We start from the raw sequence: 27,365 nt of genomic DNA on the forward strand, positions 1-27,365 counted from the left end.
ACGATCAAATGTTAAAAAGTTAAAAATAGTGAAACATAGAGAGCATTTCCTTAGCCAGAATCGTACGATTTGCCGCGAAGATTACTCGAGCATCCCATTAGAAACCCGCTTTCTCTACAGATTCAAATCAAACCCTAATTTCAACAATTTCAGATCCCAAATTCAGGCTCAAATCTCACAAATTATTGATTTCTAGGGTTTGGCTATCCAGTTCGAAAGCTTATACAATCAGCAATGGGCGAACTGAGCATGCAAGAGATGCCTTTGCCAGCTCTATTCGAGCAGGGTTCAAAAATCCATGCTTCCGCGGAATCGAGCGTTGATCAAGTAATTTTTATTTATATTTGGGAAATAATACTGAAAGATCTGTTTTTTAGCGTGCTATTTGAATCTGTGTATGTTTTGGCTGTGGATTTGTAGGACACTGTGAGGAAAGGCTGCGAGATTTTGAGACAGTGTGAAGAAATGATCGGTAAATTAGGGTTGTTTTCTGTTAATGAGACTAAAGAGGACATTAGCACAGCTAATCTCAAATATATTCTGGTAAGTACTATCTGTTGTAAGCATTGTTTTTGATGTCTTGAAAGAGCTACACTTTTTTGGAATCGGTGCAGATTTAGCTAAAGATAAGGCACAATGGAAGAAAAATATCTCATTGAGTAACTCTTGGGTAAACTATTAAACTATCCATTTCATCATCAGGGATGGGAAAATATGGTTATGGGAGGTTCCTTAATAGAATTCCTCTAATAAACCATGACTTATTAAAAATCTCAAAGAGATTGCTTAGACAAATCTTTTTATGTGAGGCTCTGGTGTTCCCCACATTTCTTACCCCCTTTTTTTGGGCTTAAAATTCTGTCACTCATAAGCCCTCTCTATCTAAATATAGATGGCTAAAGGGCGGGTACGCAGTTAACTAAGATATTTGCTAGTTGGAAATATGTTTAGGTCTTGTTAGCACATTGATTTTGAACCTATTGCATTTCTAGGAGTAACTTGACCATATATATTTAGCATATTTATCACTTTAATTTTTATTTGGTATGATGATGACATAAGTTGAGCTTAAATGAAGAAACATGGCCAGTGAGGATCCAAATAGTCGATCCCAACTTGTTTGGGATTGAGGCATAGTGATTGTTGTTTACTTTTGTTATCATGGTATCTTATTATTTTTTGCTTTTCTAAAGTTTTAAGCCATGATAGGTACTTGTGGGCACTTTTAGTCCCCCCCCCCTCAACTTTTGATGCGTAGAGTAATAATAAAATTGCACTGATGAAGCCGTGTATGTATGCTATTAGTAGATTGGGGTATGAATTATGAGCATCTACTTAGAGATAAACTAAAAAAGACAGCTTAAAGCGAAGTGATGAAGCTAAAACAGTTTAGTTTTTGGATTAATGACGTGTATTCTAAATCTCATGCTCCCTCTGAATTGGTTCTTGATAAAATTGGGGGGAGGGGGGTGTGGAAAACTGAAAACTGTGTGAAGTAAACTAAGAGCCCGTTTGGACATACAAATTTTTTGCTTCTTTCAAAAAAAAATTTGAAAACAATGTTTGGTTATCCCATTCTTATCAATTTTTCCTCTTTCACTTGAAAATGAGAATTTCCTAGTTTTTAGTTTTACAAATTTACCCCATATTTTTAAACAATAGCATTTTGATTGTTTATGATATATCTTTTATTGATTTTTTTTGGGCTGCTACTTCTTTTTCTTTGTAACATTTGCATCTTCTTGATGCCTTTGGTTAATAATATTCACTTACTTCATAAAAAAAAATAAAAAGCATTTTGATTGTTTATTTCAAGTAGGATAATCAAATTGAGGTGGTTTTGATATTTTTTACAAGTTGTGGGGTATAAATCATGTTTCATGGTTTTGAAAAAAAAGACATCCAAATATGTTGCAAAAATTATAACCAAACACAACTTCATCTTCAATTCAAATTTTATTGAAATTCCAAATTTGATTTTTTTTTTTTTTTTTTGGAATTCATGTCCAAACGCCTACTAAAACTTTTCCACAACTTCATTGCTACTACAGAAGGTAAAGAAACTTGTAACTCATAGTAGGCCTTTTGTTCACACTTTCTCAGACTAGGGGTAGGCATCGGTTGGTTCGGTTCGGTTATAAATATTATCGATTTAGCATATCGGTTATCAGTTTATAAATTTGATAAACCAATAACCGAACCGATAATATATGTATTATCCGTTTATCCGTTATCGATCATTATCAGTTTACCCGATAAGATAACTCAATCTAGAGTTGAGCAAAAAAGAGAAAACAATTCCCTGGAGTTAAGCAAAAAAGAGAAGAATTCACATATAGTATACTACTCATTTCTGCGTTCTGTCCAGTGGCCACAACTGGAATAGTATTAATTCTTCAACAACAGTTGTCCAAATACATTAATAATAATACAAAACAGTAGCAATTTCACCTTAAAATTAACAAGTCCAAACATATAGTAATAACAGTCCAAGATAAACTAGACGTTGTTTGTCAAATGTCTAACCTGAAAAAAGAAACCATAGAACAAAACCTTGATCTGTGCATGGGCAATACTAACACAGAAATGAAAAACACCTAGAAGGCAAGAAAATGTTGTCCTGTTATCAAAGCTCAGCGTACTGTACAGAAGAATAATGTTAAAAAATATACCCGAAATTGACGAAGATTGTCGATTGAGAATTGATAAGTGCGAAGAGAAATTGGTAGTAGGTATAGGCTGCACAACGTGAGCTCACAAAATTAAGAAACGAAAAAAAAATAAAAATAAAGAATCATTAACAGTCAAAAATACCAATATGAAGATGAATTTTGTTATAAAAATTAAATGCCTAATGTATAAGACTAAATACTTACGCTAGGAGTAACTAGTAAGGTCTATGAAGAATAAAGATGAAGCAACTGAAGAGTGCGGCTGAGAAAGAATAGGAGAATGAACTGAAGGCCTAACATATGTATATACTTAAGGGTAAAGTCGTAATTTTATTAATTCTTATTGTGTTATCGGTTAATCCATTAACAAAATTGGCAAACCGAGGCTCGAACCGATAACCCAGTAGTGAAAAAATTCTAAACTGTTACCGAACCGTTAACCCAATAACCCGATACTAATAACCCAATAAACAATTAACGGTTCGGGTTATCGATTTTACCCGATATATGCCCAGCCCTATCTCAGACAGTGGAAAGGTTTTCAGCTAAATCATTTTGGTCATGCTGGTTATTGTGATTTTCTTCCATGACCACCCAAGAGTACTTCACCGCCACCTATTTCATCACCATCACCAAGTATTTTCTCCTTCTGTTGATCATGATTTTCTTCCACAACGTGCTTCCCCACACCCTCCTCTTCATTATCACTAGTTCTTTGTTTTTTTCCTCCCTTTTCTCTATCCTACCTGTAACATCATCATCGTCTGTATAAAACACCATCTCTTGTTTCCTCGTCTCTGTCTGGCAGTTTAAGCCTTGGCTTCCTCTGGTTCTTGATATGTGTGCTACCATTGCCCATGGAAATTCTAGTAAATTCGTGATTGTAAGGGAATCAACCTGTGGTTTGTCACTCTGCGGAACATGAACCTATTTTTCATCGGTCAGGGCTCGGAGCTCCTTCCATCAAGTTGTTTTGTGGTTGGAAGTGACTCTTTGGTTTCGATCTAACCTATTTTAAATGTAGGTCCATACGACAATCAGTTGCCTGAACACCTATTAGAATCTGCTAATATCAAACTTGATGTTCTTCCTTTATCCATTTCTACTTTTAGTTTGCTTCAATATTGCATAGAAATTCTACTTGATCTTGTTTTAGTTGGCTGGTTTACTCAATGGGTTATGGAGTCTTATATTGCGTTATTTCAGGTCCCCTATTATCTTGCAGAGCTAACAGAAAAAGTTGCAGACAATGACAGGATAAAAGTACTCAAAGCTTCACAAGCTAAGCTAAAGGTAAAGACTATAAGATGTGTAATAGATTATATCCTATGGAAAATAAAATTTATCTTTTAGTGGTATCTTCTCATTTTAATTTGCCTTTCTTTTATCTCTAGGAATTCATTTCATTTTGTGAAACAATGGAACTTGTTCCTGAAGAGGAGATAGAAACATCTACACAAGGTGGAGCTAATTCTTCTGTAGATCGTAGAGCTAAGAAGGTAGGCTGGATTTAACGGTTGAATTGCTGTATATGACAGTTACTTTTAGGGATTGGAACTTTATCACAAGAAAGCTTTGGTTCTTTTACTTTTTTTTAGTGAGATTGATTTACAAAGTACATGATGTTTTAGATTGCTCGTTTCAAACGTCAAAGAGCTGCTGAGTCTAAACTACTTGAAATTAAGGAGCGGAAAGAGCGTCGTGGACGATCAACTAAAGCAGCTGCATTGTCAAGTCCTGTTGAGACTGAAGAAGATGATGTGTTGGATGATGATGGAGAAGAAGAAAGGGAGGTTAGTTAATTCTCCCCTAGTTATGCATGGACATGAGCATTAGCACAAGCTTCTTTTCTTGTCAGCTGTTTCTTTATCTGGTGTTGCAACTTTTATGACACACTTGCTCTTAATTGGTGATCATCCTTATGGTTCAAGCAATTGCTCAAAACAGTTTTAGAAGCTGGTTAATCTTTAAATATATTATCTGATATAAGTTATAAAAAAAGTTATAGTCTATTGGATGATGTTGGTGAGCATCTAAGTAGTTGCTGCAATGCTCTTTCAGAGGTTGCCAAGTGAAGGTCACAACATTGGAGCCCAGGGGCGGATGTAGAGTTCAACCTACGGGGTCATCCAAACCCAATAGCTTTGGCTCGGACCTTGAATATGTGCTAAAAAATTCATAAATAAGTACAAATAATAGATTTGGAACTTGGTAAATCAAATGAGTTTTTGTAGAATCCCGAACTTGAACCCATAAATTTTAAATCTTGGATCTTCCTTTGTTGGAGCCTATTTTCTGTGGACTCTTGGATAGGCACTCATTATTTGTTTGAGTTATCTGCATGAAATGTTTATCCTCACCCTTTGAACCTAATTTCCTCACAAGATTTTGCTCAAGACATCATTGACTATCAATATTCCATTTTGGATGTGATTTTTTGGAAGAATCTCGTTTTGCTCTTTAGATGCCATTATATTGTTTAAACTAATATTATTCCTCTAAGATACACACACCCTGATTTGTGCAAAATTTTCTACCGCTTCTGTCAAGTTATTTTTAACCTCAAGTTCTGGCTTCTTTGTATTCACTTTTGACTAAATTTCTGATTCTTCAAAACTATTATGCATTGCAGGCATGGCTTACAACTATCTCCTTGGGCCTCTGTAAGGTCTGCTAAGATCTTCTATACTCGTTTTAATTGATCCTTTTTCTGTGTTTGATATCTTATGTTCATAGTTTCCAAAATACTGCCCTGCAGGCCTTTGATCTGCTTGAAATGCTGAAGAAAGAGGAAGAAATACTATCTGCTGTGAAGGAGAAGCAGCTTCAGGTAATGTTAAACAAGCTTAGTTGAATTGGCTTCCTTTCTGTTCTAATTTGTCATTGTTTTCTGGTAGCCTCTGATTATGGCTATTGCTCTTTGAACTTGTGTGTTCCATCCTTAATTATCTCTTCCTTAAATTAGTTCATATCATCGATTCATTTGATCCTGTGGCTCTGCCCCTATGCAATTTAGAGAACGAGGCAATTTTTCTAAGAGAGACCTTGTTAGAACTATTGTTCTGGAGCTTGTTGGGTGTGCAATTATCACACAATGCTAGATCAAGAGGAAGTGATACAGCTTTAAATGACTTCAACACTGCTTCTTGCAGGGTTCATTTTGATTTCCTTAATCTTCTGCCTTAGGGTGGTATCCTTGCCTTGGGTTGTGGGTTGTGGGTGGGTGGGTGGGTGGGGGGCTTAATCCTTCCCTCAAGACTACCTAGAAGATCAGCATTAGCTTGCACCACTGTTTTTGACCATAATGATTCCGTATCATGTAAAGACAGATTTGTAGCATTGCTCTCTAAGGTTATGCTTTGCTTAAACATGTATTTTCTTACTTCTTTTGTAGGATGGGGAGAGAGAATTTTCTCAAGCAATACTCGATGAACGCACCAAAAAAGTAGAAACTTGGCATCGCGATGCTGCTGCTCGAGCACACCATACAAAACCTGCAGCACCTATCACCTGTGCCACTTTTGCACAAGATGTCATAGAAGGGAGGGCCAAGGTTTCACAGGCACATGAACATAAACATCAACCTTTAATTTTTGGACCTGCAAGTCTTGTTGGTAGGAACCCAACAACTGAACGGGAAAAAATAGCTGCCCAGGTCTTCCAGCCTCATTATAGGTATGCATCATCTCTTGAATACATCATCTCTTGAATACAAAGTTAATATGGCTACTCCAGTTTTAGATCCTTGATGGACAAGTAAGTTGAAGAACTAACTGTCATATCTTTATTCAAATGCTAGATTGCCAACCATGAGCATAGAAGAAGCTGGATTAACGGAGATGAATATGATGAACGAATGGCAAGAAAGGAATGTTAAGCTCATGGAAGAAGCAAATTCCTCATGGTACAAGGACACCCCCAAGTCGAGGCCAGGTGAAGATGATGAAGAAGATGATGATGACGCCGCCCAGGACAAGGCAAGAGCATGGGATGACTGGAAAGATGACAACCCTCGTGGTGCTGGCAACAAGAAGCTAACTCCTTGTGGTTAAGGAAGTAGTTGCTGCAGAGTCTTAAGAGTTTACAAAAATAACCTTTTTGAGGTAGCCTTCTAAATTAAAACTCATTGTCAATGCTACACCAGTTTGTCACTCAGTTGAAAACTACTATTTTATTGTTGTTTTATTTGTGCTTCATTTTTGTGTTATGTCTAGGTAGATGATGCATTGTAAAGTGGTGGTTATTGAAAGTTGATAATGTTAATTTTTCTAGTAGATGATTGGATTTGGTGTAACAACTGTATCTTGAGAATATGGTAAGAGGAGGATAACTAATTTCAGTACTTAAATTTTGTTCCAATGAATAGTACTACAAGCTAATATTTTAATGAAGCACATTTATAGTAAATGCTTCATTTACATGCCAAAGATTGCATAATCATTCCTTCAAGGGATGTCCACCAAGGGGTTCCATTAAATGCAGAAAATTTCTCACATTTCATGCCATAAAAGAATGAAATACTTCATAAAAGCAAGCCGATATATTTTTTAGCATTTTAGAAACAAATATTACTGATATTACCAGAAAAAATTCCATGATGCCAAATAAAGCGTGGCACACCATGCTTCGGCGTTTGTACCTTTTTTTGCTACTATAAATCAATTCGGCATTATCAATCTTGGAAAAATAATTTAATGTTATTAGGGTGTTTAGAATGATGGAATCATTTTACAGAAATGACTTATTTTCTGTAAACTATTATCTTGAGATTCCCCCCCCCCCCCCCCCGTATTTAGTTAGAGAGTGAAACATATTTTTTTAAGAGAAATCATATATTGGTAAAGACTGATGATAATATTAGCAAACCAAGTAATGTCTTACTGAAAATTTTAAATATTAGAGATTGATAGTTGTATGTCTCAAAATCTGATAAAAAAAAATCTACTTAAGGGAGAACGGCCTGGTGTCGGCCAAGCCGAAGTCACGTTTAGGAAGCAACACACCGGCAAGTAGTCTGGCTATGGTTGAAATCGAGCACTCATGAGGCTCGTACAGCTAGTTCGACACTTAGTCATTTTAAAGGATTATTCCACATGATATTCCAAAGATAAGGGTACACTGGTTAAGGACCGATGGGTAATGAAAGTGTTTTATATAAATACTAGGAGAGAGGGTAAAAAAGGAGGACAGTAAAAAGATCGAAGAAGAACACACCTTTCGGAGAGGAAAGATGGTCCATGACCTCAGACTTATCGCCTAAAGGAGAAAAGAGCTTAGAATCTTGATACTCATCTGTAATTCAACCTTCTCAAGAAAATACAGATCTGCCTAGCCCACAGTCGCGTGAATCGTTTCTGTTGCTATTTCTCTTTTCCATTTGATATTATGTAAATTGTCATTTTTCATTATATTGTGGAGTACAAGCAGGGCTATATTGGCCTTTCACGCTCAACTATAATAGTTTATACTTGTTTGTGATTCCTGATCTAGAAGAGATTGTCTTTGACTAAGATTTACCCTATATCTCCTTATTAAATTCGTTTAACAAAAAGGGCCTAAAACTTTTTGGTCAAACAATTTGGCGTCGTCTGTGGAGATTTCCTGGCCAAAGTTTTAGTTTTCTCTAGATCTAAACTTGGTTCTAGTTCTACTTCCCGTTCGTTGTAGCTTCATCATTTCATTACGAACACAAATTTGAGGAATTTGTAGGCAAGATCTTGAAATAACCAAACCAATTTTTAATCTAGACCCTTGCAGGAAATCGAAATTATGTCTGATATCTATACGAAAACTACGCTTCGACGTAGTTATAGTTTCGGCACGTTGCGAATGCAAGCTGTCAGACTAGGACTGTGGCCGTCACATATTTAGCATGTCCGCAATCCTATCACCATGTTAGCGCTGGATATCAATCTATACCTTGCGCATACATCCCCCTCCCTGTTAGAAAGAAATAATAACCTGTTGTGTAATTTCTTGAAATGACAAAACTCATTCTTGCCTGTGTGCTTGTGGTGTGGCTTATGTTTTCGTATCTTCACGCACTCGGGAGTGGATCGGATTGGGACTTAAACTCGAAGATCCCAACGGGCGAAGTAAGCCATCAGCCCACAAGGTGCCCAGATTCGACTAACACCGAAGCTAAGTACGAGGCGGATATCTGATCTGAAGCTAGCAATCTCAGTTCATTGTCAATCATATATAAGGGACTTGCCAGATCCAAGTAGCGGAGACGGCAAAAACACCAAGCCATAGACCCGCAAGATATCACCCGAGTTCGATGGATATCAGCTTAACCAATAATAGCAGCTACGAAGCATAGCCAAAAAAGGGAACACGGTCGCTCATTTCCACTCGTCAACCAATCAGTCGAGGTAACAAACGATTTCGTTTGCCTTTAACTTGTTATTTCTTTTTAGAGTGGGACAGGAACAAGGGCATCCTTACAAACACACGAACAGGGAACAAACGCCATCAAAATAGCACACCAAGAAAACGCTCTGCGCCATATCATCCTGCAGGTAACGGTCGAGCGAAACCCCTCCCCCCCATTACGCCATAAAGGAAAAATCTGTATAGACTGGGACTAGGTCACCAACCCGGAAAACATACGAACCTCTCCAACACACAAGCAGAACACAAGTGCGTGAACCTCACCCACGCGCTCGCGAAAGCCACCATGCGACTACACAAGTAGCTAAAATTCGATCGCGTACATACATTAAGACGTCCCGAAGCCTGAGCGAGACATTCATCGCCCGACCTATCAACTACCTCTTCAGGTCGAGCGATGAAGGGACTAGATAGACAAGGACTCCTCGAATGTATGTACGGACCATACAACAATATGTAATATTCTTCAGTAAACGAGTAACCGAAGCAACATACGGAATTTTTACGTAACTCCACCAAGTTTACACATCACGCCAACACAGGAAATGTACATTCGACCTCGCTCGAATTGCAAAATAAGACAAATTCGACCACGCTCGAACTGGCAAGTCAAATTCATCATCACTCGAATTAGTAGGACAAATTCGACCTCACTCGAATTAACAAGTCAAAATTCGACCTCGCTCAAACTGGCAAGACAAATTCGACCTCGCTCAAATTAGCAAGACAAATTCGACCTCGCTCGAATTAACAAGTCAAAATTCGACCTCGCTCGAACTGGCAAGTCAAATTCGACCTCGCTCGAATTAGAAAGACCAATTTGACCTCGCTCGAGTTAACAAGTCAAAATTCGACCTCACTCGAACTATCAAGTCAAATTCGACCTCGCTCGAATTAGCAAGACCAATTCGATCTCGCTCAAATTAACAAGTCAAATTCGACCTCGCTCGAATTGGCAAGTCAAATTCGACCTCGCTCGAATTAACAAGACAAATTTTACCTCGCTCGAGTTAACAAGTCAAATTCGACCTCGCTCGAATTAACAAGCTATATTCTACCCGTTCGAATTAACTACCGAAAGTCAGGGACTTATTGCAAGAAGATCCAAGAAATTCGAAAAGAAAAGAAAAGGAAAGGCAAAAGACGTATAATCAAGGACAAATCAACAGTTCCATTCAAAGGAAAAATAGTGTCTTACAAATGGCCAAAAAGGGGGGCCCATCCAACTAACTAAGTACATGAGGAAAAAGTAAGTACAAGAGCTTCACTAAGCATTATCCCCATCCACGCTGTCATCTCTCTCCCCGCTTGGTTCAGCGGCTTCACCTCCACCGTCACCCTCTCCATCAGAATGTTCATCATCAAAGGTAAGCCTGTTCTCGGCCTCATCGTCTCCACCGGCCTCCGGTGTCGCGGGGTCATAGTCGCAGGCAAGCCGGGCCTTACGCGCTTTAACACGAACTTCTTCGAAAGCGGCTTCAGGAACATTCATCGCTGCCAACAAGCCCTTATATATATCCCATTAGGTCTCAGCATGGATCCACATCTCGCACAAAGGGAAAGGAACGTCAACAGAGGCGGACGCAAGAGAAAGATTCGAAGCCAACAATCGCGCCCTCTCGGCCTCGAGAACAATAATTTGATCACCCAAGCTAAAGACATCTCTCTCAAGCCCACCAATTCGCTCATCAAGTCGCGCCTCCCTCAGAGCGGTCGTTTCCATCTCGGTTGTTCGTTCAGACCTGAGAACGCGGTCGTTACCACGCCCTTTGACCTCTCGCTGGCCGAAGAGGGAGCACATACCTGTTGTGAAGTCAATGGACCACTCGAAATGATCGCAGCGACCTCCGAGCTTTGCCCCTACCACGGTAGACTCCCCCAAGCCAGAAACGGGCACCACCTCCACTCCCAAGGGGGATACGGTCTCCTCGTCTAAATTAACATCACCATCAGGCTCGGACACTGCCAATACGGGATCGCCCCTCGAAGGCCCTTCAATCTCGGGTACCATATCAGCCTTTATTCTCCGCCTCTTTAATGGAGCTTCTTCGCCATCGTCCCGAGATGATTCGTCCACCAAATGAACTGCGGGAATCAAAGCTTCCGCCTGACAAAAAACCACCCGACGTCCGAGTCCGGGAGGGGCCGTAGTCTGTAAAGTAGCAGCGGCCTCAACGCTCTCACTTGCAGCCGCAATCGGTGCAGGTCCGATCAAGAAACTCGACTGACGAAAAGCAAGTATGGGAGCCCTCGCCCTCCTCGTGATACTCCAACCTACCAACGAAAAAAGCTTAAACCAAAAAAGAAATAAGGGGGATGAAGATATAGAACAAAGGGCAAAATGACCAAGGGCAAAATGAGATGACTCACCAGCAGAGGGTATACGCCCGAATCTCTCATGAAACGACGACCATTCATGAATCCCCATCGTATGGGGCAAAACCTGACTCACCCACTCACAGATATCAGCGACTAGCGGATGAGGTTCCTTCTCGATTGCAAAATAAAGAAAAAAGGAAAAAGAAGAACAATCAGATCACTGGAAGGGGACAACGAGCAGCCGTCTAAAAAGAAAAAAAACTTACGGGCATAATTCCACTCCTTAGAAAACCTGTTAGGATTTGACACCACGCGATCCGTCCTCACAAAGAAGAAGTTCTTTCAAAAGCGGCGATTGGTTTTATCATCCATATTCACCACCAAGCCCTTGGTCCCGCGGTGACAAAGATGTATCATAGTACCCCTGTAAAAGCTGGGTATGAAGAGGTGAAGCAAGTGATGGAGAAAAATCCCAAGGCAGGCCGGTTCCACGTACTTGGTAAGCATGAGGAAGAGCTTGTATATATATGAAGAGAGCTGAGCCGGACACACCCCATAATAGCGATAAAAGTCCTCCGCCAGGGAAGAAAGGGGAAGTGTGTAACCAATGACGAACGGGTATGCGTAAAACGCGCAATACTCTGGGTGATGTATTTGCACGACGTCGTTGCCCGCATGTATGAGTTCGACGTAGTTAGGATATCCTTGAGTGCAGCGAGCGCCACAACATCCATTTCGGAAACAACGGGTTCAGGCTCACCGTCAGGAAAGTACTTGAAATCAGTCCTGGTCTTCCCCGAACGTGGAATTATTTCATCCACAGTGGGGAAATTCCCATCTTTCGCTATGACTATCCCTTTTTCATGAAATGGTATATCAGTTTCCGATGTAGCGGCGCCGACGGCTTTATCAGAGTTAGAGGATTCACTAGCCATCTCCTTGTTGGTTGCGTAGATGACTAGTGCTGAGAAGAAGAGGGAAATTACGGCAGGAAACTTTATAGAAAGGGAGATGGGAACGCAAGAATCGGTAGAAGGAGGAGAGAAAGCTTGAAGCTCTTTGAAGGATTGAGAAACTCAGTAACCCAAATAAGAAATTTTCTTCTCTATTTATAAGAACACATTCATCTTGAGGGGAAAACCAAATGCCGCCACGTTAACTCCAGAATAGAAAAGGCACAGGTAACGACGCAACGCATCGAAAACGTACGCCATAATGACACAAGACAGATTGACGTCATTTAGAACTAACGTAATGGTCATGATCAACTCTCAAAGCATCACATCATTATCTCGCCATCAAGGGTTCGCACCTCGACCAAGATGCTCAGATTTCTCAACTCACAAATCGGCGGGGTTCGCCCATCAAGCTCGTACGAAGAAGACCTTGACAGGCGGATGGACTAACTATATGAGTCAAAATTTGATCAAAAGAAGTCTACTTAAGGGAGACCAACCTGGGTTCAGCCAAGCCGAAGTCACGTTTAGGAAGCAACACACTGGAAAACAGTCCGGTTATGGCTGAAGTCGAGCATTCGTGAGGCTCGTACAACTAGTTCGACACTTAACCATTTTAAATTATTATTCTACAGGATATTCCAAAGATAAGGGTACACTGGTTAAGAACCGATGAGTAATGAAAGTATTTTTTATAAATACTAGGAGGGAGAGTAAAAAAGTAGGACAGTAAAAAGATCCAAGATGAACACACCTTTCGGAGAGGAAAGATGGTCCATGACCTCAGACCCATCGCCAAAAGGAGAAAAGAGCTTAGAATCTTGGCATTAATGTGTAATTCAACCTTCTCAAGAAAATACAGATCTGTCTAGCCTACAATCGGGTGAATCGTTTCTGTTGCTATTTCTCTATTCCATTTGATATTATGTAAATTGCCAGCTTTCATTATATTGTGGAGCACAAGCGGGGCTATATTGGTCTTTCATGCTCAACTATAATGGTTTATACCTGTTTGTGATTTCTGATCTAGAAATGATTGTCTTTAGCTAAGATTTACCCTCTATCTCCTTATTAAATCCGTTTAACAAGAATGGCCCAAAATCTTTTGGTTAAAAAATAGTAATGTCTAAGTGTTGGTTGAAAATTGAAATAGTGATATGAATTAAATAGTCTAAGCGGGACTATATTGGCCTTTTACGCTCAACTATAATGGCTATTATAGCCTGTTTGACCAAACTTTTTTTGGGCCCAAAAAAATAAAATACTTTTGGTAAAAAATTGAGGTGTTTGGCCAAGTTTTTGCAAGGAAAAAAAGTACTTTTGAGGAGAAGTAGAAACAGTTTTGAGAAACAGAAAAAATAGTTTCTCTCCAAAAGCACTTTTCTAAGAAACACTTTTGAGAATGCACTTAGAAGCAATTTTCAAAAGCTTGGCCAAATACTAATTACTGCTCAAAAGTGTTTTTCAAATTAATTAGCCAAACACAAACTACTTATCATTAAAAACACTTTTTTAAAAAGTACTTTTGAGAAAAACGTTTCTCAAAATAAGCTGATTTTAGAAGCTTGGCCAAACGGGCTATAAGACAATTGTGAAGGAAAATGATTTTACCCAAAAGTGATGGAATTAATTTTCCAATTTTTTCTTTCTAACAACCAAATATCACAAAATCAATTGCAATATATTTTCTGAATCAACATATTTCGAAAAATATCACCCATCATATCAAACACACCGGATCACTAACCGGACGTGACCCACAAATTCCAATCCACTTCCGAAAATGCCTACAATTCCGGGTTCCCGCTTTCATCACGACGCTTTAAAATTTTCAATAAGTCCCAAAAACTCTCCACATATATATAAACCCCTTCACACTTTCTCTATTTTTCACACTCTCCAGTCTCCACCCCTACCCCTTTCCTTTGGCGGCACAATGCCAAGCAAACGGAAGGCTTCTACACCGAAGGCTTCTACGGCAGCGGCGACGAATAAGAAGTCAAAGGGACATGCAGTGGAAAAGCAGGATCCAGTAGTAGAACCGGCTTCTTCTACAGTTGAGTGTGACTTCGTTGAAGATGAAGTAGAAGTTGAGGAAACAGAGTGCGAGAGCTCGAACGAAGAATCCTCGTCTGCTCAAAAGGTGAGAAGAGCTACGCAAGCAAATGACGATCAGGAGTGTGAGTTTTCTGGTGATTCTATTTCGCATGCAGAAGCTATGCAGAAATGGCCTCATCGCTACATTAATCACAAGGTTTGCTTTGCTTAATTGCACACTATTTTGCATTTCTTGCATATGATTACTGTTTGAGAAATAGTTAGCATTATAATACATTGATTAAGAAAACATTATGAGTAAATGCGTAATGTTTAGAGTCCATGAGGTCGTTAGTAGTAATATTGTTCTTGTTTATTTTTAGCTGGTATTTAACATTTATGTAATATTTTTTTTTAAATTTACCAATGAGCAGGATAGGGTGAAAGCAAATGGTAAACCCATGACCTTAAATGAGTAAGTTTGCAAAGGCTACATAAACTTGATCATTGCGCAATAGATTTTGCCTCCTGTCTTTTAGCTTCATCTAGTTTATGTTGGTGACATCTGATCCTCATGTTATATATGTTGAATTTGGTCCAGTCAAGATGATGCTGACCAATTAATCCAGGCTAAGTGTCATTTTGCCCAGGCAGTGGTTGATGGTCAGATTTACAATCTCGGGGATGATGCCTATGTACAGGTAAATACTACAATGCTTAAGTATAGTTTAGTCTTTCAGTTCGGAATTAATTACACCTTTAAAAATTATTATATGTACTAGATACCATTATGTTATTTCGTTTGGAGTTTCTAGATTCTAATTGATTTTCTTACCATTTTGGTAAGAGGTTTTCCTTCACTATTTGTTTGTGAAAAGAAGGAAGAACAGAAAAAGTTGCTTGATTATCCCTTGAACTCTTCGGATTAAGTAATGTTTACATATACCTTAAAGTAGGAAAACAACCTTAATAAGATGCATAATGTTCCTAATATTTCCTTTCTAATTATATGCATACGATCATTTTATGGATCAATATATAGATCAGTCATTATTTGCATTTTTAATTTTATAGGCTTCAAACGATGAAGATGATTATATATGCAAGATTGTTGAATTTTTTCAAGCTGTTGATGGTATGCAGTATTTTACTGCTCAATGGTTTTACAGAGCCAAGGATACTGTAAGAAATTCTTAATTTATGAAGGCTAGTTCTTCTTATCCTTATGATGTTTGATGCTTCTAACCTTTGTTCTTTCATTAGGTAATTAAAGCTCATGACCAGTTTATCAACAACAAACGTGTATTCTTTTCTGAAATCAAGGATGATAATCCTCTTGGTTGCCTTGTAAAGAAAATCAAGATTGTTCCTATACCCTCAAATGTATGTTAGGTTTTGCTTAATAAGAAGATACATTGGCGCTCTTGGTTTTAACAAGCAACACTAATACGTGTTGGATTTTCTTTGTAGGTAAGGCTACCGCTCAAGGAAAGTTTGCGATCAAATTCTGACTATTACTATGACATGATGTACCTGCTTCCATACTCATCATTTGTTAGCTTACCACAAGGTATTTTTCAAGTGTAGTAATTTAAAGGCTTTGTTTGGTTTGTCAACACATTTTCTTGGGCCAAAATCACTTTCCTTTACAAGTATCTCAACTTTTAGTTTTATTTTCTCTGGTCAATACTTAGATATTATCATCAATTTTAAACAACACGCAACAATCAAATCAAATATTTAAAGCAAAGCACTACTTTAATTTGTTGGCATTGTTATCAATCTCTAACAATAGTTTTTCAGAAATTATTTTCTTTCTCCCAACCAAACACTAGAAACTATTTTTCAAGAAAATAATTATTGAAGAAATAATTTTCCTTTATACCAAGCACATAAGATAGATATTTCTCTGATAATATAGACAACAGGGACTGCTATTTTTGCAGATGTTTCAAGCCCCATTAGTGAATCAGATTCTACCATATCTAGCGATAGTGATACTGTAGATGTCAAAGAACAGAAGCTTGAAAAGAACCTCTTGGATCTCTATTCAGGTTGTGGAGCAATGTCCACTGGGTTGTGCCTTGGTGCTGATATTGGTGGTGTTAAGCTTGTTACTGTATGTTTTGTTACCTAATATGGTTGTTCTTGCCCTTCCCTAGTTGTATGTTTGCTTTTGTTGAATTGTGTAACCACCTTATCTAAAAGTTTGAACTATTAAAGATGACACACTTTTATTTACTTGAATGTGCCTTCAACATACCTCTTCACATGCACGCCTACTACTTTAACTAGCCAAGTTTGTGGAAGGACGTAGAGTGGCAGTGAGATTTGAATGCAATACTTTTAATGTTCTGATATCATATTGAAATGTGTGGTTACTTTATATTAAAGGTTAATCTACTTTATCTTAAAGATTAAGCTATAAAAAAAGATGCTTTTATATATTTTGTTATGTCTTCACTATTTTAGGTAGATTTATTTATTTATCTATCTTGACTGCAGAAATGGGCTGTTGACCTAAATCAATATGCCTGTGATAGCTTGAAATGGAACCATCCAGAGACTGCGGTAATGAGTGATAACACATTATGTTTATCTATCTTCCTTTTGTTCTTTAAATGAATATATTATATGTGTTATGCAGGTAAGAAATGAGTCTGCTGATGATTTCTTATTACTTTTGAGGGAGTGGAGGCAGCTTTGTGCATCTTGTTCATTGTTGAGAAATAATACCCCGACACACCCTTTTCTGAAAGTAAGAGATGAGGATGAGGAAGATAACAATGATAATGGAGATGAGGATGAGGGATCTGGTGATGATGAACAAGGTGAAATTTTTGAGGTGGAAGAGCTTTTAGAAATTTGCTATGGAGACCCAAAGGAAATAAATAAGCCTGGCCTTTACTTTAAGGTATTTATTCACCATGTTGGAACTCTTTGCATCCTAACTTGGCTACTTTACAGAGAACTCTTTGTTTATATCTTGTAGACTAATTCCGGTGAACAACTCAAGATTTTGTAGATAAGCTAGTGTGTTTCTGTTGGTTCCTTAAATCACTTTATTACTATTTATGACAAGGTACGTTGGAAGGGTTATGGCCAAGAGGAAGACACTTGGGAGCCAATAGAGGGCTTAGAGTATGAATTCCAAACTAACTACCATATTGTGAATCCATATTTTGAATTATTAATACATTTATCTAAAATTTATATTTACCTATAGTGGTTGCCAAGAGAAAATAAAGGACTTTGTGGCCAAGGGCTTCAAAGCAAGTATTTTGCCATTGCCTGTAAGTTGCCTCTCTCTATCTTTGCCTAGTTTTGGATCTCTACTATATGAATTTATCTTTGTGATTGTAATGCATTGAATCTAACTTTTCTATTGGTTGTACTTAGGGGGAAGTAGAGGTCATATGTGGGGGACCTCCTTGTCAGGGAGTAAGCGGGTTTAATCGCTTTAGGAACTCAAAGAATCCATTAGGAGATTCAAAAAATAAACAACTTGAAACATTCATGGACATTGTGGAGTTCTTGAATCCACGATTCGTATTAATGGAAAACGTAGTAGATTTGGTCAAGTTCGCAGATGGGTTTCTAGGAAGATATGCATTGGGCAGACTTGTTGGAATGAACTACCAAACACGGATGGGAATGATGGTAGCCGGGGCTTATGGACTTCCACAATTTCGTAGGCGTGTCTTCATGTGGGGTGCTCTTCCTTCAGAGGTAAAAGAATAATTAATTTGATATATTTATTTTCTTGTTCTTCCTTGTTCTCACTTTAAATCTCATCTTGTTTTGCAGAAATTGCCACAATATCCATTGCCCACACATAATGTTGTTGTGAGGGGTGGAATGCCCAAAGAATTTGAGGTAGTCTATTGAAATTATTTTAACACCATAGATTCTGTTATATTTGCTCTTTACTGAATATGAATATGTATTTGAATGCAGTTAAATGTCGTAGCATATGATGAGGCCTTGAAAGTCGAGCTAAAGAGAGAACTTTTTCTTAAAGATGCAATTTCAGATCTTCCTCCTGTATGTAATAGATATCAAAGTTGCCTTAAGGACATACTTCCAATTGATTAAGCATATGCCTAACATAATTGTGTTCCTTTCTTTATGGAAATATTTTTGAATTTAGGTGGAAAATGACGAACCAAAGGACGAGATGCCTTATATTGATGAACCCAAATCTGCCTTCCAACATTTCATAAGATCAAGGAGAGATGGTGAGTCCATTTATCTTGGTAGTAGTATGACATAGTCTGGAGTGACTGCTGTAGTGTGATATCATTGTACCCTTCTTGGATAATTATAGTTTCCAGGTCAGCTTGTGGCACATTAACTATTTCACCACCACCCAAGATACTAAGTCTTCCCATCAAAGATTGGGCAAATAAAAAGAAATCACCTAGCCTTTTTTATTTCTATTGGAAGTTGAACTACGGTGTCTCGTTCTTGTCTATTTCGTTGATTGCTAGGCTACAATATCTGCTGATTTTTACATTGGCCATGTTGCTATCCCTACACATTGATCAGTGATATTTGTAGCTTTACCACACGTACCTAAAATTCTATAAGTCAAAATCATTTGATATTTGCGATGCATAATAACCTGGGACGTTTCATTAGTTGTGCCCTTGGACTTGTTAATAAATGTGAAAGCTTGCAACTTTAGCTTATGTATGCCTGTTATGTGATCATGTATGATATCTTATTTTTATTCCTAGATCACCGTTTAAGTTTATTATTCAACTTTATAATTTTCTTCTTGAATTGTGTATTCTTCGAATTTCATTCGTTCCTTCTGTTAACTTTTGAATCTATTCTTGAGTTATCTTTTCTCTATTCGTTCAATAGTTCTTTAGAATCTTTGCTTTCGTTCATGCATGATCGTTGAACTTAATCTATTATAAGAGTAAAGTCATAAAACTAGTTTTTATGACATTAATATAACCGAACTTTACGCACTTTAACAGTAAAGTTGCAAAACTATTTTGTCATATTAAAAATAGTTGACCTTTGCGTGGATCTCTCAGAAAATAAAAATGACCGGAATGTCAAATTTCTAGCACAGAAAATACAAATGACAATAAAAAATTTATCATACAGAAATTTTGACTTCCCATGTTTTATGAAGCAAAAACAAATTAAGAAGGGGGAATCAATAATCAGCGCCGGAAATTTGTCCTATTCATTTGTATTATCCAACCAATTCACACATAGTTTAGTTGCTTTAATGTTACAATAGATAATTTTTTAACTTTCCTGTTATAAGGGGTAAAATTCAGTTATTTTGATGTGCTAAAATATAATTTTGTTATTTAATTTTTATAACGGGTAAAACATGAAATTAATCCTCAAAAAGTCACACCTTTTAGATGTTGGAAACTTTGGCAAAAATAATAACTCTCATTCTGAAATTTTCTATGGCTTAACTAGATTTTACCTGAAATAATTCAGCATTTTACCAAGGCATCTAGACCTTCAGATATGTCGGATGGTGGTGTAAGCCTTTTGTACATTTTGATAGCATTTTTATATTGTAGGGACATTAGGGTCTGTTTTGTATGATCATCGGCCCCTTCGGTTAAATGAAGATGACTATGAGCGTGTATGTCAAATTCCCAAGCGGAAGGTATTACACCTTTTATATCCTGCTATTTGTGGTAGTGATATGAACATGTCCCTAGGTTGTTGATTCCTTCTTCCATGATTATAGGGTGCAAACTTCAGGGACCTGCCTGGGGTTCGTGTTCGTGCTAACAATACTGTTGAATTGGATCCAGATGTAGAAAGAGTAAAAGTTGCTTCGGGAAAGCCTTTGGTATAATTTGCTTTTTGTGGGAGCATTCTATTTTGACATTTTTTTTCTTCTATTTCTTATGATTTTTCAAACTCACAGGTCCCTGACTATGCGATAACTTTTGTTCGTGGTACTTCCACAAAGTAATGATACAATGTTTTCCTGATTTGATTTAGCTTGCACTACCCCTTACCTATCATAATGACTCTACTATTGTCATGGTATTTGAAATTATGCAGGCCATTTGGTCGTTTATGGTGGGATGAAATTGTTCCAACAGTTGTTACAAGAGCAGAACCCCACAATCAGGTACCTTTGCCTTTGCTAGTTGTCTCAAAATAAAACATGCGCTTCTTCACTTGGTGTGTTCTGATGCCCTTTGTCGTTCTTGATCTCCTTTCAGGTCATATTACATCCAGAGCAGGACAGAGTTCTTACTATCCGTGAAAATGCACGGCTGCAAGGTTTACCTGACTACTACAAACTGACAGGGCCAATAAAAGAAAGGTAACTATTGAATCAAAGTAGTGACCAGTTGGTGTTGTATTTGTGTGATCTACTTTAATGACTCATCTGCAAACACTTTTCAGCTTACTCTTATCTAACAACTGCTCATGCATGTTTTTATGATATGACATGTAGAATATAATCTAGCTCGAGTTGAACTCAGGAAACTAATACTGAATATGCCAAATTTAACTTAGAGATCAGCCTATAGTTTTAAGGGACTGCTCAGATGTAGAGAGATTTATTTGAGCTGTTTTGGTCGAATGCAATTTAGCCTTTGCTATATCAACATATAATTTGGACACGCTAAATTTTGTCCGAAAAATATCCTGCTTGAAGAGTCTAATTTCTAGAGGAATGTTTTTCAGTTATATAATGCGACAAGAAAGTGCCACCGATACTCAAGGGTAAGTTTTATAGAGCTGTGGTTAGACCGGCCATGTTGTATGGGGTGGAGTGTTGGCCGGTTAAGAACTATCATATCCAGAGGATGAAGGTAGCAGAGATGAGGATGCTGAGGTGGATGTGCGGGCACACTACGATAGACAAGATTAGGAATGAAGATATTCGAAACAAGGTGGGCGTGGCCCCTGTGGATGACAAGATGCGGGAAGCGAGGCATAGATGGTTCGGGCACGTGCGGAGAAAAAGCCTTGATCCTCTGGTGAGGAGGTGTGAGCGGTTGGCCGTGGTGGGTATGAGAGGAGGTAGAGGGAGGCTTAAGAAGTATTGGGGAGAGGTTATCAGGCAAGACATGGTACGATTGCAGATTTCCGAGGACGTGACCCTTGATAGGAAGGTCTGAAGGTCAAACATTATGGTTGTAGGTTAGGGGGTAGTAGAGCTTTCCTTACTTTATACCCGGGGTGAAGCGGAGTTGGATTAGGGTTGATCTTAGATGGCTTGCAGTTTATCTTAGCCCCGGGTGTTAGATACTGGTTACTGTTATTGCATGTCATTTATCTTTTGGTTGTTATACTTCTGTTACTACTACGGTTTCTACTGGAGTTACTAATGAATTGTCTTTTCTTGTTTTTTATTTTCATATTTCTGAGCCGAGGGTCTATCGGAAACAGCCTCTCTGCCCAATCAGGGTAGGGGTAAGGTCTACATACACATTACTCTCCCCAGACCCCACTTTGTGAGATTTTATTGGGTAGTTGTTGTTGTATAATGTTGTACTAGGAAATATATAGCAACAACCTTTTAATTGCAGGTTCTGACTTGAATTTGTTTTGTGTTTCATAGGTACATGCAAGTAGGAAATGCAGTTGCAGTACCAGTGGCTCGGGCTTTAGGGTATTCTTTAGCGCTGGCAATGGAAGGATTGTCGGGAGAAAAACCCTTACTGTCATTGCCACCTAATTTTCCATGTCTAGAGGAACTGGGCTCCAATGAGGAATCTATAGATTAAATTTAATTATTTGACCATCACACAAGCTATTCACCCGTAGGAAGATTTTGGGACTGATCATTCCAATATCAATCATTCATTGCAAAATTAGGTCAATGGAGAAGTTGAAAAAGACATTGATTTTTTGTATGTATCACTTACTGCTATATTCGTGATTCACAGTTTAGTTGATTTGGCATAAATGAATGCACAATTTAATGATTTTGATTATTCAACATATATGCACTTATAATGTTAAGATGTAATGATTTAAAGCCTGAAGGGCTGTGACATACATTTTGCTTTGATACTTGGAGAGTAAGGTGGCAACAAAAACCGTGGAGAAGTAAAGATGAGTTTTTGAAAGCTTTTGGTTTTGAATAACTTTTTGTCAGAAATAAAACACCATCTAACTTATCCATAATCCACTTACCTGATCTGCTACTCATAATATTCCCTAGCTGGTAGACAAATTGTTCTCTTGTATGCAATGTCCCAACTTTCTAGAGTGTGGTGTGCTTGCTCAAAGTCTGGAGGCAATGGCAGATGTAACATGTAAGTAACAAGTTAAACTGAATCTAACATTTTCAACATGAAGTATGGACATATAGGTGAAAAATCTCTCAAACTTAAGAAAATATTAAATCTTGAATGCATACTTATAAAGTGGAAGAAACACTATTAGCTTTGAGTGCTATCCATGGATAAAAATGTAGTGAAGGGCAATTAAATTTGGGTGAGTTTAGACAAAAAAAGCTACAATGACAAGATAATCATCGCTATAATGTCCTACTAGTGAAGGGCAATAAATTTGGCTGAGTTTAGAACTCACTGGTCAATCAGATGGCAAAGAACCCAAGGTTTCATCAACTTGTAGCCAGAACTGAAAGCTAAAGTTAATAACCTGAAATGCAATGACGATATAATGAAACCTTAGAGCGGAGACACATAAAGAGAGAAGTAGTACTACTAGAGAGAAAACAAAATAAATGAAATGACATTGAACAATAGACTCCTATCCGGAGGAAAAGTTACACTTCAATATGGTATATAATGCTAAATAAAGAAGACAAAGCTAATACATCATTCAGTTTCCAAGCCACAGTCAGATTGACCAACAATTTGCAAAAACTTTTACCACAAGAGACATTAATTCATTCTGTTTGAAAAGCTCTCAATTAAATCTAAATTTCATCCACATTACAAAGGAATAACTTTAGTCTAGTAGAGCAAACTCTAGCAAGTAATAAGCAGAATCATCTCTTTGCGCGTTTGTTTTTTCCAGAAACTTCACCCTTTTGGAATCCTTTGAAATCATTAGTAGTCTCAGCAGTGTTCTGCTTCTTTAAACCTTTTCTCCCACCAAATCCAAACTTGGAGTCCCTGAATTCCCTGGTTTTCCTCTTCTTGTCTGGACCCTTCCCTTTTCCACCAAACTTTTTCCCACCAAATGTCGCCCTTCCCCCTGAACGATCTCCAGGAGATACACCAGGTCTCTTCTTATTTGATCTCTGAAACGGTTTAGTCCCATCTTCATCAAAAGGCAAATCTAGGCCGGCAGCACCATCCTTATCAAACCCGCTCTGCTGCCTTTGCTTCCTCCACTTTTTAACGGACTCAATATCCTGCTTCTTCTGCTTTGCCCTATCTTTCATCTTCTGTGCTTGTACTTCCTTGGCCAGTTTCTTGTTATCTCTCGCCTTCCTCCTCTCTTCAGACTCCTCCATCTTCCTCTTCTCAGCTAAGAGTCGACCCTTAACTTTCTCCATGTGCGTGTCAGTCTTCACCATTTCCGCATAATAATCAGTGGGCCTCAGAAAAGGTTCACCCTTTGACTGAAAGCTGAGGTACATTTGGCGTGCACCATCCAACGCCTGCGTGAAGAAAGAGTGCTCCCTCGCCAAGTCATCATTCACATCCACCACTTCTTGCTCTTCCCTGTCGATGTTAAGCCTGTGACTCCAATCTACATTATCGGGCCAACTGATATCTGCCAGCCTTTCAAGCAAACCGTCCCTGTTATATACAGCAGTCTTTGAAGGTTCAGCCAACTTCACAACTTGCTGATTTTCTTCTTCTTCATCTTCTTCTTCTGATTCGGTTTCTGGGTCGGAATCCTCATTCTCTGGGTTCATCACGGCCAATTCATCCTCAACCATCATACACTCGCACTTTCTGATAAGAATAAAGAAAAGACAATATTAGAGTTACCAACTAACTCCTGTGTGAGCTTCACATCCTAGCTCAAATTGCCCGTCCCAAGCTCAAATAAAGGGAGGCGGGTTGGGGATGATTTGACAGTAAATGTTTATTCAGATTAAATGGGTTTTTCAAATTCTCATTTATGAAAAGGGTACGATTTGTAACCCATTGTTTAGAAACTAGAATGCTTTTAAGTAAATGAGAGAAATTTACAACTTTCAACCCAAGAACGGAACACTAAAAATCCAACAGAACACTAATAACATAGCAACAAAAAATTATCCTTTTTTTCCTTTGATAAGTAACACAAATGATGCAAATAAAATAGTTATTAGGTGAAGTTGTAGGAGTTAGCCATACTACATGGATACATGAGCTAACAATAATAACCAATTACAATATGAGTTGACTAACTAGATTAGCATTAGTGCTAGCTAATTAGCTAAATATTGGGCCTATAATATACACTCTTGTATTATATGTTGCAGTATGAATTTGCTCGCAACAAAAAACTCATCTTTTTAATAAACCCATATATTTTCTTTGTTTTCATTTTCCCTTTTTCACTCCATATTTGCAAATGATTAAAAATTTTAATATTCAACCAGGGAACTGAACGCTATAAATACACCAACACAAATTGAACTTTACAAATTTCACACAGGAACTGAACACTAACAATACAACAACAAAAAACTAGTTTTTTTTAACAAACCCAGATCTTTTCATTGTTTATTATTCCTTTTTTCACTCTAAATTTGCAAAGATTATTCAGTTTCAAGCCATAACCATAAGAGAAGCAAATAACATACAAATTAAACAGTAAAAATCATCAAAAAAACATAATTAAGGTGAGCGAAAGAACTTACAACAAATGGAAGAATTCGAAAGAGATGAAGAGACAAAGTTCTGAGATTTTTAGAAGGGTTTAGGGTTTAGTCTTAAATACAATTGGTGGGCTGTTTTCTCGATTTTGGATTTTGGGCCAGAAAATAGAGTAAACGGGCTTGAAGGTATTTGGGCTATACATTGAAACTCAAAAGGCCCAGGAATAGGCCCAGATGGCTAGATTCTCTAAATCTGATTCTAACCGTTTTTAATTTTTAATTTTTAGGATAGTTATTGCACATAATTTTATTATTACATATTCTTTTTGCATAAAAACACGTCGAAAAATTAATATTGATTGTCAAATGATATTTAAAAAGAGCTAATCTTTTAGTCGTTGATACATTTTTTAATTATATTTGAAGAGTTATAATTAGAAAAAGATTGTTGAGGCTGTCACTGATGTATGCGTCAAACCAATAGTATATTTTTGTGTCATTTTTTTACATTAATTTTTATCATATAAGTAAGGATAAATAAAAAAATTAAAAGAACTTCAAATATTAGAATAAAATACTTTAAAATTCATAGTAATAAAATGAAAGAAAAACTATAAGAAGAAAAGGCAAAAGAAAAAGAAGCATATATTAAGCTATGGACCATGAAAATGAACGCTAGCTAGACCATAATACATAAAAATAAATATAATAAACAATTATTAGTATTACCAAAAATAATATATTTTAGTTTTTTAATATTAGTTTCTAGAGTTAAATCATCGTATTGGAGTGGGGTGGATGAGATGGAGGCTTGCCTCGAGGGTTTTTGTGTGATAAGAATGAGCCACCTGGACTCAAGGGCAAGTTCTACAGAATGGTTGTTAGACCGACTATGTTGTATGGAACTGAGTCCTAGCTTGTCAAGAAGTCCCATGTCCAGAAGATGAAAGTAGCTGAAATGAGGATGTTGAGATAGATGTGTGGACATACCAGGAAGGACATGATGAAGAATGAAGTTATTTGGGACAAGATAGGAGTGACATCTGTGAAGGACAAGTTGCGGGAATCGAGGCTGAGATGGTTCGGGCATGTGAAGAGGAGAGACATAGATGCTTCGGTCTGGAGGTGTGAGGGGTTCTCCATGGTGGGTCTGAAGAAGGGAAGGGGTAGGCCTAAGAAGTATTGGGGAGAGATAGTTAGGCAAGGCATACCATTGCTCCAGCTTACCGAGGATATGACCTACAATAGAAAGGCGAGGAGGTCGAGGATTAGGGTTGTAGGCTGACAGATAGTAGTATATTCCTCCTAGGCTTACCAGTAGAACTATGACTATTTTGTATTATCTTATTCATGATTCTTTACTATTATTATGCTGCGTCATTCGCACCGTTACCATAATATATTGTTGTTACTATTGTTTGCTACTTGTTGCTTTGTCTCCACTGTTGTTTGAGCCGAGGATCTATCGGAAACAACCTCTCTATCTCTATAAGGTAGGGGTAAGGTCTACGTACACACTACCTGTCAAGACCCTAAAACCGACCCGGTCGTGATGACGCCTATCGTGAAACTAGGCCAGCCGACACAACTTCCAAATTAACCATTTATCAATAAGAATCATGTTTAAGCCTTTAATTTAAACAAATATTTTATAATATAAGTCTAAATGAACAGTGCAGAAATAATATACAAGCCCGACATCGGGGTGTCACAAGTCACAAACATCTACTAAGGTCTGAATACAACGGAAAAGTCTGATCAGTGTACTGAATACAGTCTAACGAAAACAAGAGGGAGAAAAGCGGTGCTGCGAACGTCGGGCAACTACCTTGCTAAACTCTGATGACTCTGCCTTTGAGCAATCAACATCCGCTACTGGGTTCAGAAATACGTGAATCTGCACACAAGGTGCATGAATTAATGTGAGTACTCCAACTCAGTGAGTAATAAAGGTAAATGAAAGCTGAGCAGTAAAAAAGCACGCAAATCACGTCAAAATGTTACAACAAATACATGATATTTCCAACATAATACAGAAATCATTTACTTCGTAAATCATGCTCAGTTTCGGAGAAAACCTTTTAAAAATAATTTTCAATAGTTTCAAATGAGTGATAAAATAGTGAGCAAACATGATAGAAACATAAGCATCCCTTCGGCAAAACATGTACCATAAACCGTCCCTCGGGCATAATATCAATAGAACCAACCCCTTGGGCTACCTCACAATCACTCGTAATCAGC

At 37.8% G+C, this 27,365-nt stretch overlaps 3 protein-coding genes across 4 annotated transcripts; 2 read left to right on the top strand and 1 right to left on the bottom strand.

Moving 5' to 3' along the window:
• On the top strand, positions 1-7,020 carry LOC104230222 (PP2A regulatory subunit TAP46). Its single transcript, XM_009782960.2, has 9 exons — positions 1-327; positions 421-543; positions 3,879-3,965; positions 4,067-4,171; positions 4,304-4,465; positions 5,305-5,340; positions 5,431-5,502; positions 6,067-6,347; positions 6,472-7,020. The coding sequence occupies exons 1-9, from the start codon at positions 235-237 to the stop codon at positions 6,722-6,724; spliced, it is 1,212 nt and encodes a 403-aa protein (XP_009781262.1). The 5' UTR covers positions 1-234; the 3' UTR covers positions 6,725-7,020.
• Positions 7,021-14,078: 7,058 nt separating this feature from the next.
• LOC104230223 (DNA (cytosine-5)-methyltransferase CMT3) lies at positions 14,079-22,328 on the top strand. 2 transcript variants are annotated; one of them, XM_009782962.2, is made up of 21 exons: positions 14,079-14,594; positions 14,812-14,852; positions 14,979-15,078; positions 15,452-15,559; positions 15,641-15,760; positions 15,848-15,947; positions 16,306-16,496; positions 16,883-16,948; positions 17,025-17,291; positions 17,460-17,518; positions 17,604-17,670; positions 17,777-18,106; positions 18,185-18,253; positions 18,335-18,421; positions 18,528-18,615; positions 19,936-20,024; positions 20,109-20,213; positions 20,292-20,335; positions 20,432-20,501; positions 20,596-20,699; positions 21,948-22,328. In XM_009782962.2, the coding sequence occupies exons 1-21, from the start codon at positions 14,124-14,126 to the stop codon at positions 22,111-22,113; spliced, it is 2,742 nt and encodes a 913-aa protein (XP_009781264.1). In that variant the 5' UTR covers positions 14,079-14,123; the 3' UTR covers positions 22,114-22,328. The 2 variants fall into 2 exon arrangements, with proteins under 2 accessions (XP_009781264.1, XP_009781265.1); XM_009782963.2 differs by having other exon boundaries at positions 14,080-14,594; positions 16,324-16,496.
• A 740-nt stretch (positions 22,329-23,068) lies between these two features.
• LOC104230224 (probable rRNA-processing protein EBP2 homolog) lies at positions 23,069-25,240 on the bottom strand. Its single transcript, XM_009782966.2, has 2 exons — positions 25,164-25,240; positions 23,069-24,267 (listed from the first exon to the last, which is right to left on the bottom strand). The coding sequence occupies exon 2, from the start codon at positions 24,252-24,254 to the stop codon at positions 23,349-23,351; it is 906 nt and encodes a 301-aa protein (XP_009781268.1). The 5' UTR covers positions 24,255-24,267; positions 25,164-25,240; the 3' UTR covers positions 23,069-23,348.
• Between the last annotated feature and the right edge of the window lie 2,125 nt (positions 25,241-27,365).

Source organism: Nicotiana sylvestris, chromosome 11 (genome assembly GCF_000393655.2).
Source record: "Nicotiana sylvestris chromosome 11, ASM39365v2, whole genome shotgun sequence".
Taxonomy (NCBI): Eukaryota; Viridiplantae; Streptophyta; class Magnoliopsida; order Solanales; family Solanaceae; genus Nicotiana; species Nicotiana sylvestris.

Bases quoted from the DNA above. Each gene is read 5' to 3' on its own strand.
- LOC104230224 (XM_009782966.2), bottom strand. From the start codon at position 24,254: ATGATGGTTGAGGATGAATTGGCCGTGATGAACCCAGAGAATGAGGAT.
- LOC104230223 (XM_009782962.2), top strand. From the start codon at position 14,124: ATGCCTACAATTCCGGGTTCCCGCTTTCATCACGACGCTTTAAAATTT. The intron at 16,497-16,882 runs GTATGTTTTGTT...TCTTGACTGCAG, and splicing joins GTGGTGTTAAGCTTGTTACT to AAATGGGCTGTTGACCTAAA. The intron at 20,025-20,108 runs GTATTACACCTT...CCATGATTATAG, and splicing joins GTCAAATTCCCAAGCGGAAG to GGTGCAAACTTCAGGGACCT.
- LOC104230222 (XM_009782960.2), top strand. From the start codon at position 235: ATGGGCGAACTGAGCATGCAAGAGATGCCTTTGCCAGCTCTATTCGAG. The intron at 4,466-5,304 runs GTTAGTTAATTC...TATGCATTGCAG, and splicing joins ATGGAGAAGAAGAAAGGGAG to GCATGGCTTACAACTATCTC. The intron at 5,503-6,066 runs GTAATGTTAAAC...CTTCTTTTGTAG, and splicing joins TGAAGGAGAAGCAGCTTCAG to GATGGGGAGAGAGAATTTTC.